Source organism: Dioscorea cayenensis, chromosome 4 (assembly GCF_009730915.1).
Source record: "Dioscorea cayenensis subsp. rotundata cultivar TDr96_F1 chromosome 4, TDr96_F1_v2_PseudoChromosome.rev07_lg8_w22 25.fasta, whole genome shotgun sequence".
NCBI lineage: Eukaryota > Viridiplantae > Streptophyta > Magnoliopsida > Dioscoreales > Dioscoreaceae > Dioscorea > Dioscorea cayenensis.
In genome coordinates, this window is record NC_052474.1 from 19,740,064 (window position 1) to 19,754,919 (window position 14,856).

The window sequence follows — 14,856 nt, forward strand, 5'->3', positions numbered from 1 at the left end:
TTGAAAAGAAAAAAATAACTCTTTGTTATTACAAAATATTTATCATGGTATATCTACCTCCACTTGAGTTTTTCCATGATTTCCAATCCCTACTGAGCAATTCAATTGCACAAAACTTCATCTTGTGTTTCATTTTCTAAATTCCCTTCTCTTTCTTCACAACAATGCCAATGCTAAAGTAAGGATGAAGAGAAATGGCCATAAAAACCAAGGGAATGAATGTTAATCATAAAAAGTTTTGCCCAAATTCACATGGAGATCCATGCCAACAAGAAGTCTTTTTCATTTCATGTAACCAGTTACCAGTCTTTTTATACTAGGTTTATATGAAATCCATAGTTAAGATCAAAAGAACACATTGTCAACAGACATGGTGAAGAGCCCAAAGAAACAAATCTTGGGTGCAGTTGGTGATGGACTGAAACTAGGAATTCTCTTTCACAAGCTTGTCGATCTCATTGATGTGGTCACGCAAGATTTTCCACTTCACATTGAGAGAAGAACAGGTTAATCGAGAACATAAATGAAGAAATAGCTTGGTGAAAACAATGATAAATAACAAGAATACCTGATCCATTGGTAGTGAGATACCTGAAAGGAAAAAAGTATAATATAACGAATAAGTCTATATATAGAGTTGAATGTTTAAGAACAAAAACCTACTGGCCAAAGCCAAACAATGTAAAAAAATACAAATAAAAAAAAAATGACGAAATGAATTGTCTAATGATCTAAAACAGAATGAACAAAGCAGCACATTTAATATCATTTAGTGATGACAATGAAAAGCTACTTCCCAGATGATTCAACGAGAGAAAAGAAAAACATGATAAAAGCTGAGATGGTTCTAAGGAATCAAGACAACAATGAATCCAGTAGCATTATACACATAAGAATCAGATCTCGCTTCTGTTTATTGATGATTTCAAGTATAAAGTACATGAACTTGTTAAAACAAAAGAACAATACTTCATATACCAAGCTGTGAAACACATAATAAATGCCTTTGTCCACACACAATTTTTTTTTTAAATATTCCATTGTGTTTGCATATACAAGGTTTAGAAGATATTCCCTCTAACATGACTTCTTAGAGGAATAAATAATCTTGGCAGCAATTATCTGAAAGATTATAACTCAAGAGCAAATTCACAACATTGCTTTCCCATCTTCTTCACATCAATAAAGGCCTTTAACTTATAGACTCCTTTTCTTCCCCATCATTTCAGTTAATTTCTATGTTCATCCAAAATCAGTCCCTCCATATTACATTGCTTTTGACAGTAAAATAGTTAAAGTGAAGACTTGTCAACAAGTGCTTATTTTTGTCAATAATATCATTGAGCAATCTTTTTGCAAACTGCCATTCCTACCAGAATTTCCTACACCTCTATCAAATTATTTGATCTTTCATTTGACAATCCTCCCCCCTCAAATTCTTGTCATGACCTCACTTATTTCCACATTGATCCTCAATTGATTATCATACAGAATAAAGCCCTTGAATATAGGAATTCTTTCAAAATCATTAACAGTGATCCAAGGTTATCACTATCATATAACTACCGGAACTAGAACCACTTCACTCAGTCTTGGTGTCATATGCTTCATATGCTGCAACTCTGAAATATCTAATTTGACAAATCAACCTAACGGCAATAAAACTTACCATCTTTGTATTCTTTCCATTATTTTATTCTGTTGCTTATAGGACTCGATGCTTAACCATTTTCATCGACTATAAAAATTTCTCCTGATTGTTCGTTCATAGCACAACCGACAAACAGGTTATATACCTATCTTTACCTAGAATACCCTAATATTAATGAATATTAAGTATAACCCATCAACTATAAAAAGCTTCTCCTAATTGTTTATAGCACAACCAACAAACAGATTATATATCTATCTTTACCAAAATTACCTATCATCGATGAATATAAGTATAACCAACAAACAAGCTACACTTTGGATGCCACCACTTGCAAGAGACTCAAACAAATTCAAACATTTTGACATGCATAGTAAAGATATAACCATCCAAATTGCATCATTCAACCAAATTTTCGAATAAGACCAATTTTATAAATCTCAAAGCCTAATTCAAGCTCACCAGAGTTCAACTTGTAATTTGTACATTAAAAACCCTATTTTCCATAGCAAATAGAACAAGCATATAGTAGCAACTAAGCTCAGTAAAAATGCCACCATTTGAATCCTATATTCCCTATCCTCAAAATCAACAACATTGAAGCCAATTCAACAAGAAAAATCAAACTAAAACACTAAACCATAACCACAAAAATGATACCTTTCCTGCCGGGAAGGGTCTTCCCATCCTTGACGTAGAACTCTCGGATGTCAACCACGACCCTGCCCTGCCAACTCCTCACCGAAACCCTTCGGTTCTTTCCAATCTACCATAAAAAAACCAATGAAAATCAAGAAAAAAAAATCAAATCAAATCAAATGGAAAACACCGAGAGGATCATCCAATCAACCTCGCCAACGACGATGCCATCGAAGTCGTCCTCGGAGTCCTTGGCCCTCTTCGACGCCGGCGCCATGTCGGAGTCCCCTCCCCATCCGCCGGCGCCCTCGCCGTCGCTTCGCTTCTTGCCCCTTCTCCACATCTCTTCGCTTTTGCGACTGAGAGCGTGCAAGGGATTTCGAATTCGGTTTTAAGGGTTTCCTGATTATTAATATTATAATAATTATTTGTAAATAACTTTAATTAATTAAATTTTTTTCAGTTTTTATGGCTTTAAAAAAATGGGTAATTTTTAAACCCTAAATAAATATCAAGAAAATTAGTCCAATTATTTGTAATTAGTGATTTGAGGGATATAAATTAACCCCTAGAATTATTGCTGGGAAAAAAATATGCAATGTATAAAAAATCTTTAAATAATCAAAATTTTAAATTTTCTTGTATGATCATAAAATATATTTAAAAATTAGATGATGTGAATTAGTTAATGTTAGAACTTACAAGTAAGCAAATTTTTTTTTTGAACTTGATAGATGTTACAATTATATAAAATAATAATGTATAAAAAAATTAATTAACAATTTTAATTAAAAATAAAATTTATTATTATTATTATTATTGAAAATGGTGGATGGCTCCTTGCATATTAATTTAAAAAACTAGTAATCTTGACTTGAAAAAAAAACTTACGGTGAAGGATAATAAAAACTCTGTTGTAACTATCAAATGTAGTCTTGTCCTGCGTAGTTTATATACCAATTTGAGTGAAATAACATATAATTTCGGACTCAACTATGTAATTAGAATCTTTCATTTTTTTTTAATGTTGCTTGGGGTGGATGATCCACGACGATTGTTTTTTAGGTGTTATTGGTACTCTTTTGTAAATTAATTTTTTTTCTTCTTTTTTTACTTTTGTATCTGCTTTCTATTCACTTCTAATAGATTGTGTGGGCTCTTCTTGTAATTCATTTTGTTTGTTTTGATTTTGATTTTATTTTATTTGCTACTCATCTCCTCCCAATTTTATTTGATGTAATTGGTTGTTTTATTATTGTTGTTATTTATTTATTTATTTAATTGATAAATGTGATAAGCATATATTAGTCAAGAGGCATCCACATAATCAGGAATGAACTTCCAGTCATGTGCCTTCACCAGATGACACTGGTGTGGGAGTCAAACTCTCATGTTACATGCAGGGATTTGTTACTATCACTGTATCTAATGAGTTTCAAATTTTGGCAATGAATGTTTTATGCTAATATCTTTCACAGTGGAGCCAACATTAGCTATGAATTGATTGTTTATAATTACTCTCGAGCCTCACAATAAAGTTATTATTTATTTATTTATTTTTAAAAAAAGATTTTCATTTTATTTTTTTAATTCTTGATTTGAAGAATTATCAATCTTTTATGCTTGTCTGACATGTAGCTCCTTTAAAAAAATAAGAAAAAAAATTAAAAATCATTTATCTTAAATGATAATAAGAGATTTTGTCACCATCGTCAATGGCCTAGTAATTAAAGTATTTAACTCCTATATAAAAGATTGAGAATTTAAAATCTTTTCAAAAAGATGTGCATTGGTGGTGGCTTGTTCATGTTTGAAAAATAATAATAACAATAATAAAGGTTTCTACTAACCTTCATTCTTCAATATTATGATTGTGTTTCTAAGCTTTAATGGACCTAGTTTAACTTTTACTGTGAGGAGCGTGATTGCTGATTTAGTAAGGAAACAATAAAATCAAAGTGTTTTTTTGTGCTTACTTTGAATAAGAGAAAAAGAAAAAAAGAAAAAAAGACATTCAGACAGACAGCAAAGTGTGGGAGTCCAAGGTGCTTCTCATTGGACATAAACTAGTGAAAAATCAGAGCTTGGATCATTGAGTCTGGTTCATATCTTGGTGGGCTCTCACATTCACCCACTCTTTGATTGTATATATATCAAAATTTATGGACAAACATATACTAGAGAAATAAAATATCAACTGTCATACTACGATAAGAAGGTCCTATGTATATACATTAAAAATAATGAAAAATAACATATGAATTAATATTTACATGATTTGATCTATGATCCAAAGTTTTAGAACTTTAATTAGTAAGGAGATTATTTAGGAATGGAATCATCCTTTGAACATTCTTTATACTACCTTTATTTAGAATCCCAAATAGAGATTAGAGATTGAAGATTATTGAAAACGAAATAAAAAGAAAGAATAGGCTATCAAGTAACATATGTGCTAACATATACATGATTTGTTAGGAGTCTTATCTCCTATGTTTATAAGAAAAGATGAGTCAAAAGATACTTTAATAAAGTAGATGATATTATAGATTTGTTCTAATCCAACTTTTAGCTACAATGACACTTATATATAAATTAAACATTTTGATTTGCTTTCTTTCTTATCATTGTACATTTTCTTATTCTATTATCTCCATTAGTTAATAAATTTTTTAGTCAAATTCCCTCATAGTGTAATACCCTGAACCTGTGATTAACTGTTGGAAAATATATTCAGGGTATTACTACAGTTGTAGTAAGAATTTTCTACAGAGTAATCTTGTTGAGAAACCCCAAGTGGAAATAACAAGGACCTAAGTGTAAAAGTTTATAAAAGATTTTGGGTTAAAGAATAATAGAAAAAGGATTGATATGAAATGTTTCTGAAAACCAAGGGCTGAAAGGTAAGATGGAAGGGATCTTTTTGAAATGTTGTACTATAATCCAAGGACCATTGGATAATTTAAAAGGATCTTTTGAGAATACTATTTTGTAATTCAGGGACCATTCATGAGTTTTTCAGGGACTGTTTTGTAAGGAATTATGTTTTGAGGGACTAAATGTAAATTTCGGCTGAAAGTTAAATTTGGAGAACAATCTAGAGCTTGAGTGTTGTTAAATGCTTACTCACCAGTTTTCTTCTGATAACCCGAGAGTTAAAAATGAAGAAATGGGAAGAAATTTGAGGTTTTAAGGAGAGGGACTTGGAGATCGTCGGGAGGGAGGCTCATGGGAGGGATGACAGACTGGTAAGAAGCTTCCTTGTATTGTTTTTGGCAAGTGTATGCGTGTATGTATAAATATGTATTTTTGGTTGGATTGGATGAAAATGATTATGGATTTGAATGTGTATTGATGAGGATGAGAAAGTAATTGTTGTGAAATAATTTTTGTGTTGAAAAACCTTGTATTTGTGATGAAATTGCTTGGATTGGTGGAGTTTCTTGCCGGATTTACTGTAGCATTACTGTAGCACCGAGATTAGGGTTTGGTTTGGTTAATTAAGTTGATGATGATGATGATTAAGGTGTTAATGATGATGGTTAGATTGGAATTGGTTGAGTTAGCCAAGTTGATTTGGTTGGATCAAACCAAGTTGAAATTGAGTTGGTTGAGTTGAATTGATTTGGTTGAGTTGGGGCGAGTCAAATCAAGTTGAGATGAGTTTGGGTTTGGTTCAGTGATTTGGGCTAGGGTTTTGGGCTGAACCAAGTTGGTTCAATGGATTTTTTTGAATAAGAATTGAGTTGGTTCAAGCTGGTTCAGTGAAATTGAGTTTGGTTCAGTGCAATTAAGCTTGGTTCGATGGAATTAAGGTTGGTTGAGATTGATTCAGCGATGTTTACCCTAAATTGAGCTGGTTTAAATACAATTGAAAGCCAGTTGGATTATCACGAGTCGGATTTTAACCGATTGGGTGAGTGGGCCCAATAGAGAGTTGATTATTATTTTTTTATATTTTTCTTTTTGAGTTTAAATATATTATTTATTTTTTTATTATATTATTACATTAGGGTGTTGTTCGGTCTTGGGAGGGAGTTCGAGGTCTAGCAAAGGAACCCAAGGACACGGAGTGAGTTGGTAGTGGCTATTATTTTTAAAAAAATTAATTAATTATTATTATTTTGAAATAAGCTGTTTAATGGATAGTATTTTTGGAAATAATTATTTAAAGTATTTCATTTTATCATGTTTTAATTTGCGTATAAGGTTAAAAATATACGTATATTTACTTTGCCGTTGATGTTCCGACAATCGTATTGATACATCGGGTTCAGTATAATTATACGTGTTGTGAATAGTGAAAATACATGTATATGTGATTTAATTATTCAATTCATGTATTTATTTTTTATGGTTATATATGCTTTGATTTGGAATGATTTGTGAAATCATGTGAGCATTTTAAAATGTTTTACCAACAATATTTGTGGAATTGGTTTTCATTCACGGAATAGGAATGGTATCGTGGATCTGGATTTTCTTGGTTTTATCTTGCATTATACTTTTGACATTGACTTTTTGTGGAAATGATGTTTATTTTCGTGATGTGAATGCTTGTCACGGATAAGGATCCTATGATGTGATTTATCTGATTGTTTTATTCTTTGTATTTACATGTTGGTTTTGGATGGTGACGGTGAGGCGGACTCATCTGCGATAGTGGGTTCCCACGGGCGACCTTTAGAGGTGGCGTGGTGGACACGGGTGTTGAATTGTCGGATCGGTGGGAGGCGTAGAGCCACGATTGGATGATACATCGGGATCCCGGAGTCACCACAGGGGCCGAGTGGGCCAGCGTCGAGGTTATGAAGACCTTGGCGGCTCCCAGACCCTAGTCGCGAGCCGGCTAAGTCGGGGAGAGTTTTCGGGGCTATGGATTTGAGAATGGTTTTATATTATCGAGTTATTTTTGACATTGATTTATGATGAATTTATGTTTCAAAAGTTCTTTAAAAAAATGTATTTTTGCTAGAATTCTATTATTTTTGGAAAAAGTTGGAAAAATTATTTAAGCGAGTTGGTATTTATATACTTTTATATACACTATATTTAAGTATTTGGAATTATTAAGCCACTACATGAGCCAGTGAATGTCTTTGTAGGCTGCGGGAGGCGAGGAACCTAGATTACTGATCGGGTTTAGAGCGAGTCGAGGGGTTCGATCCAGGGACTGCGATGGGTCCCTCATTTCTTTCTTTCTTGTTATTGGTGTCATGACCTTATAGCGGTTGTACCCTGCAAAATTAGAGTAATTATATTTATTGTATTTATGTATTTGAACACTGTCTTGGTGAAAAATTGTAAAGTGTGATTTGTAGAGTACGCTTTTTGTTTTAAAAGCAGTGTCGGGTTCAGGTTAAAAGGGAATTTTTAAGCGATGGGTGCTACATTCTACCCGGTAGAAGGGTGGGTGTGACACATAGTACATGTGCTTGTTACGTTTGTAAAATAATAATAATAATAATAATAATAATAATAATAATAATAATAATCAAATTTTCTTATCTCCACCCCAACTAATCTACATAAACATATTTAATTATTTATAACAATCAACTTGTTTCATCGACTTAAATTAGTTTAAATGTCATAGCAATATTAATACCCCTAATATGCACATATATATATATATATATATAATATTTAAAAACATATAAATAAGAAAAATGTAATAGCAAGTCCTTCCAAACTCTTTTAATATTTAAAAAAATATATTTCCTCACCCTATCGCTAATCTTGTTAGAACTATTTTCAGCATTTTATTAAAATATTAAAAACTCAAATATCTAATAAGGGAAAAAACAAAGGTTAAACAGTAAATAAAAAGTCAAATAGACTATATCATCCCAATAAAAATATATAATGAAGTTCCAGTAATTGTATCTATGACAAAACATATAGCAAAATTATATGAATATAAGGCAAGCACAAAAATAGAAAAGTTTTATCAAAGCAAAGGTAGGGTGGATAGAGAAGGAGGTGTCCCTTCAAATGTCCCACATAAAGAAGGCTTTTGGCATGGATTTTAATCATACTTTGTTTTCTAATTGCTCCCCTCATGAGAGTACCACTCCATTAGTCTCCATGGTCCATTTTCACTTGTCCCATTTAAAGTAGACACCAAATGGTGGATGCACACACACGCACATATCCATCCACACCATATGCATCCAATTCCAACCTACTTTTTTCTCTTTCTCTATTTCCCAAAAAAAATTATAGCCCTATTTTCCCTTCAATTTTGATTCTTTGTTTTAATATTAAAATTAATATTATTGTCAATAATTCGTAAATATATTAATATTAGATCTTTGCATAGAATGTTATGCCCTTTTAAAAAAGACTAGTTTGTGTACATGTTTGTAGTGTTTGTGTACATGTTTCTCATATATGCTTGATGTGTCAGTTGAGTTATTCACATTTGTCAATATATATGCACATATATTGTAGGGTGTTTACGTACACGCTTCTCATATATGTCCAATGTGTCCGTTGACTTGTTAACATTTATCAATATATATGCACAGATATTATAAGGTGTTTGTGTACACACTTTTCATGTATGCCCAACATGTCAGCTGATTTGTTGACATTTGTCTATATATATATATATATCTATATTAATCCTTAATTATTTTATATATATTTGTTTTTTTAGGCCATATCTACCGGGCAATATATTTTAAGTAGACTTATTTCTTTTTTACTTGAATTTATATCGGACAATATTGGCCAAAATTCATGACGAATAACATATTAAATTTCAAAAACATTTTGTGATTTAAAAAAAAAAGCCCAAGCAATAAAATATAAAAAATTCTCCCAACATATTACATATACCTTATTTATTCGATTCCAATCTAAAAGAAAAAAAAGTCAAAACAATAAATTTTTATAATTTATGAGTCAACGACAGATAGAAAAAAACAAAATGAAGAAAAATAACTGAAACTTCCGTGATCACCGGCAGACTCAAAATTGAAAAACACAAATATTATCAAGCACTCATATCTCAAGATTCTCAACCCAGATACTAAAAATATTTTCATATTATATATATATATATATATAGAGAGAGAGTGAAAGGATGATACATACAAAAGCAAGGATTGATCACACTCCTTCCAAACATAAAGCCAATAACAATACTATAACAGTAACAGACCAAACTCTAGAGTCCAGACACAAATACACCATATAAAAAGTAACACCATAATAACCAAACCTTAGAGCTCTCAAGTTTTACATGGCCTGAACAGCCTGAAACCTGGGCTCTTTAGGCATGAACTTCTGCTTAGTATACACTTCCATATAGTTACCGAATACGAACTCCGGATAAGCAACATTAACCGAACTTTCATCATCACCAGTTTGTTTCGCCGGAGCAATTGTAGCAGTAAGAGAAGGGTTGTAAAATGATGCAATTGATCGACGATTACCTTCAGTTGAAACAAGCACTCGGTGCCAAGCACTCTTGTATTTACCATTACTAATTACTTCAATTTGATCTCCAGTATTGATCACTATTGCATTGGTCACAGGTTGAACATCAATCCATTGTCCATCTTTGAGCATTTGAAGACCTCCAACTTGGTCATCTTGGAAAAGAAGTATGACTCCTCCGGCATCGGTGTGAGCTCGGAGACCGTTCACCAGCTCCGGCCGAGGACAAGGTGGATAATGACTCACTTTGGTCCCGAAAAATGGCACGCCATTTTCGCCGCTGAATGCTTTCTTGATGTATCCTTTTTCTAACCCCAAATTCTCGTCCATTATTTCCATCATTTTTTCTGCGAGCTTTTTCAATTCTGCTCTATACTCTTTCATTGTTTCCCTATAATATTACATAAACATATTAGCTCTGATACCATGTTAGATAACGAAATAAAAACACTTACTTAAATTCTGATGGTTGTGACGGCCATTGATTATCGTCGTGAAGTACAAACACATCCTCCCAATCAAGATTCTCCGACTTCTTATCTTGGCCTTGATCAACAATTTCATTCAAAAGATGAATAGGTTCAGAGTCCTTGAACTTCTCCTCCCTTTCAAGCTTGAAACAGTCAGAACAAACCTTCTTCACTCTTTCAAGCAATTCCACAGGAATTCCATGGTTCACCAACTATATACAAACCATTAATCAAAATCATTTTTATATGCTCACATTACCAAAGAATAACACAACATATATATATATATATATATACCTGAAAGAAGCCCCATTCTTGACAACCATTGTGGATTTTTGCTAAGGTTTCGGACCTCTCTTCGCCGTCCAACTTGGAGATATCGATCACCGGAATCATGTTTATAAAAAGTATAAAGCTTAAGGTAATATGAAAGCTAAAGCTGAAACTTGGAAATGGATGAGTGAACTCTTAAGGCCAAAGGTGGTCCTTATATAGTCCTACAATTCCATGTTATTTGTAGGGAAGAAAATAAAAAAATTAAATATTTTTCAGGTGTAAACAAACCTAAAGTCCAAGGAAAGCATGGATGCCCATGAGGACCAATTATTTATTTATTTATTTATTTTATTATTTATAATTTTTAGATAAGATAAATTTTCATGGTATATCACAAAGGTACGTCAATAATGTGATTCACAAGATCTTGTTCAACTTGACACAGCTAATGTTTGGTCCCCAAAAAATGTCACTTGGTTCATTATCACTGGTTGATGATCACCATTGTCCTTCCTATATTTTTTTTATTATAATTAAATCTAATTACATAAATATCTTGTGTGTGTATATATATATATATATATATATAAAGAATCAATGCATAAGCTAGTGGTTTTCTATTTTGTAATGCAAAAATAATAAAAACGTACTTATCGCTAATTTGTCAAATATATATATATATATATAGATTATTATTATTATTATTATTATTTTGAATCTAAATGGATGATATATATTTATAAAAGGTAATGTCACTAACTATGGACTCTACTTTTACTGAAAAGAGTTCTTTTTGGGGAATTGGATTCTTATAAATATTTTATTAAGACTTCTTCGTCCCATCATTTTCTTAGTAGTTTGGTCTAAGTTTGGTTGCTTACTTTGGAGGAACTTTCTCATCAACCAAATACTACAGAAATTTTAGAAGGACAACTTGTAGCTTCTTTTAAGTTGGAATAAAAACATCTTTTTCTTCTTCGCTTTCTTCGCTAGCGCATTTCTCGCACATGTGATTCTTTTTATAATTTTAGATGATGATTATTATTGTTATTATTTTTTTTTTGAAATAATATTGTTGTTATTATTATTAATAAATTTTTACTATTTATTAAAACTCTTTAATTTTTTGTTATGTTATTTAAATTAGTGAATGTTAGTCTAACGGTATTAACTCCACTAAAAAATATATGGCGTAAGATAATTTTAAGCATTCCGAGTTCAAGTCCCATCGGATACATATAGTGGTGAAGGGTCTTTACAGTAGATATTGACTTGTAATCTAAAACCTTGTATTATTGGGTGGGAGGGCACGTCTGTGCGCATGTTATTGACTAACTGCAATTTGTGAAATAATAATCATAATAAACACATAAGCAATTTTTAATTTATTAATCAATCAATAAATACCAGTACCAATCGTTGATGCATATTTTAGAATTTTATTTTAAATTAATGCTGATTAAATAAAATTGGGTTAATATGGATCAATTCTTTTCTCAAACCAAATTAAAACTTTAAATTTTTTAATCATTAATATAAATTTTATCGGGTTATTGCAAATTTAGTCATAATGCTTTATTTGATATATTCGTTTTTATTCACCTTATAAAATATTAAAACAAAAATATATGATAAATCATTTATATTTAACAAACATATTTAATGTTGTTTTTTCTATCAATAACGATAATAAAAATAACTAATTGTGCTTTACTTATTAACACTGAATCCTTTCTATGCTAACAGATGTAAAATGATAGTCAGCAGTATATTTAAAAAAACCCACACATACTCCTGACGTGATTGGTCCATTTTGTTAAAATAATAATAATAATTATTATTATATATTTTGGTTAATTTCAATACTTCGATTGTCGCTTAATTAGGCAAGGAAAAAGAAAAACACGCATTGATCACAAATTATATGTCACCAGACTTTTAGCCAACAAAACAAAGAAAAGACTGCTCTATTTGTCTGGTAAAACATAATTTTCAGTCAAAATAATTCTTGAATTTCAGAATAATTATTTTGATAGTCAAAGATTAGGTGCTCTCTTCACCTCATGTTTTAAATACCTTTTCTCATCTACTGAGCCTCCTTCTTATGACCTCATTACCACATGGATTAAAACTGTTATAAATTTTATTAATGAAAAACATAAGCACAAAAAAGTTTTATTCTTTATTACTACCTTACAAAAATGTCAACTCTAAATATGAATTAAATGTTATGTAATACTATTCATCATGATATTTATTCTAGTAAAAAAAAATTTAGCTAATAAGAAGTTAGGCACAACTATTTAATTTTTTGAGATGGATTGAGAATGGACTTTATTAAATTTTATGAAATATTAAATTGAAAAGGAAAAAAGAATAACCCTTTAATCACAAATTTAAAATAATTAAAGTAATTAATAAATAAATTAGCAATAAAGAGAAGCAATATTCCATATTTCTTTGGTGTCACATGCATGGCAGGTGCATGTCATTGTTTGTAATATTAATGCTGTACCATTACTATATTTAAATCAAGATAATGTTGCCATGCTTGCCAAGTTGCTATTTATTTCAGTATTTAAGTCATTTTTGTGTTTATTTAAATGGTGATTCTCTTTTTTATAACTTCTTTCCTTCTTTTCATCTGAAAGATCTTCTTGCATATATAATGTTATAAATTTTTTTATTTAATGTAATCTTGTAAAGCTTGTAATCATATATGCCTTGTCTTTGTATCTATGTATTATATGTTTATATTTGTGTGTGTATGATTATTTATATATCCTTCTGATTTTCACAAGAGTTATGGGTAACTTTTATCAAATTATTAATGGACATCAAAACCACCTTTGAGATGAGCAAATTGGTGATTTTGAAATTTTTTTTTTTTTTTTTGAGTAAATAATTATTGTAAAATCTAGTAAAGTTCACCTCCATTTTTAAAAAATGAAATAGAATCAAATGGCAACAATTAAAAGTTCAAGGGATAGAAAATATTCAATTTAATGAAAGCAAAAGGTGAGAGTGTTTCTTTCCAACAATATTGAAAGACAATGAACTTTTTCAGAGACTTGGAAAATTATGAGCATATATTAATAACTCGCTAAAATTATTTGAATTTTTTTTTTTAAAAAATAAAGGAATATGAACTAAGAACAGTGCACTACACCAAAAACAGTCAATTTCAAGATAGCGAAAAGGCAAGAATGTCTTTTTCCTTATTTTTCTCACTATAAAAAAATATTAAAGTTTGTTGGTGACTTCCATTCCTAATGAAGAATAATTTAATAAAATTGTTTGATAACTTACTAATATAAACCCAAAAATAAAACAAAATAATACTAATTAAAACTTAAGTTTCATGCATATGAGATACATTACACTAAATGGTTAAATAAATATATTATAATAGAATAACATCTAGACTAGCCAAAGACTTCTTGATATATTATTATTGGATTCCTTATATAGAGTGTTAGTATCCTGCTGAGAAAACTAGTTTGAACTTCAACCCATATAAAATAAAAGCACATATATATGAAGATAGTAATTTTAAGTCTGTAAAATCCCATGACATGATTTGTTTATTTTGTCAAAAAAAAAAGAAAAAAACTATTTATCATACATTCTATTCTCATATATATATATAATAGATTTGATACAACATATGAAGTGAAGATTGGAAATTTTTGCCAACTAAAATTAATTCAATAGATAAAAAATCACCTTAGTATGAACATTTTTAAAATTCTTGCTTTTTGAACACACAAGTGTTGTACCAACTCTTCAGTACAGGCACATAGACAAAAAAAAAAATAATTGATTTCATGTTGTTGTTGTTATTATTATTATTTGCACAATATGAAAAGAAAGCAAGAGCTTGCAATGAAGTTTACGGAGGTGGGCCTCTACAAAACAAAATCAAAAGATTCTCACAAATTCTCACATCAAAAGTCAGTCCCATTTGGTAAGTAGTGCTCTGCCCACAATCTATTCTCACAGAACATAAGAATCCAATGCTCATCAACTTGCTGTACTTATTGATACCCCAAACAAATGCAATAAAAAAAGAAAGAAAGCATCAATCATATATCCCACCCCACACCCACATCCAACCCCCCAAAGCTCTTCATCTAATTGAACTACATATCTATCTCTCCTTTCAATCACTGTATACAAAATATAGTTGTTTGCCACCACCACCACCAAGCTCTGGACCATAATATTTTTTTGTTTTTTACAAAGTCGACATACGACAAACAAAAAATAAATGAGTATAAAGATATATTAATTACAGTGATTTGATTGACTTTCTTAGGATAAACTGTCGGCATAACCCTAGAAGAAAAATGAGATGGATTCCTCATACAAAAT

The 14,856-nt window shown here is 30.7% G+C and overlaps 2 protein-coding genes across 2 annotated transcripts; both read right to left on the reverse strand.

Annotated features, from left to right (window-relative positions):
* Window positions 1–201: 201 nt before the first annotated feature.
* On the reverse strand, window positions 202–2,673 carry LOC120258007 (RNA polymerase II transcriptional coactivator KIWI-like). Its single transcript, XM_039265342.1, has 4 exons — window positions 2,502–2,673; window positions 2,312–2,417; window positions 569–591; window positions 202–484 (listed from the first exon to the last, which is right to left on the reverse strand). Exons 1-4 carry the CDS (start codon window positions 2,631–2,633, stop codon window positions 425–427), a joined length of 321 nt encoding a protein of 106 aa, XP_039121276.1. The 5' UTR covers window positions 2,634–2,673; the 3' UTR covers window positions 202–424.
* Window positions 2,674–9,381: 6,708 nt separating this feature from the next.
* Window positions 9,382–10,683, reverse strand: LOC120257854 (1-aminocyclopropane-1-carboxylate oxidase-like). The gene is made up of 3 exons (XM_039265136.1): window positions 10,504–10,683; window positions 10,192–10,418; window positions 9,382–10,127 (listed from the first exon to the last, which is right to left on the reverse strand). The coding sequence occupies exons 1-3, from the start codon at window positions 10,600–10,602 to the stop codon at window positions 9,536–9,538; spliced, it is 918 nt and encodes a 305-aa protein (XP_039121070.1). The 5' UTR covers window positions 10,603–10,683; the 3' UTR covers window positions 9,382–9,535.
* Window positions 10,684–14,856: the final 4,173 nt, after the last annotated feature.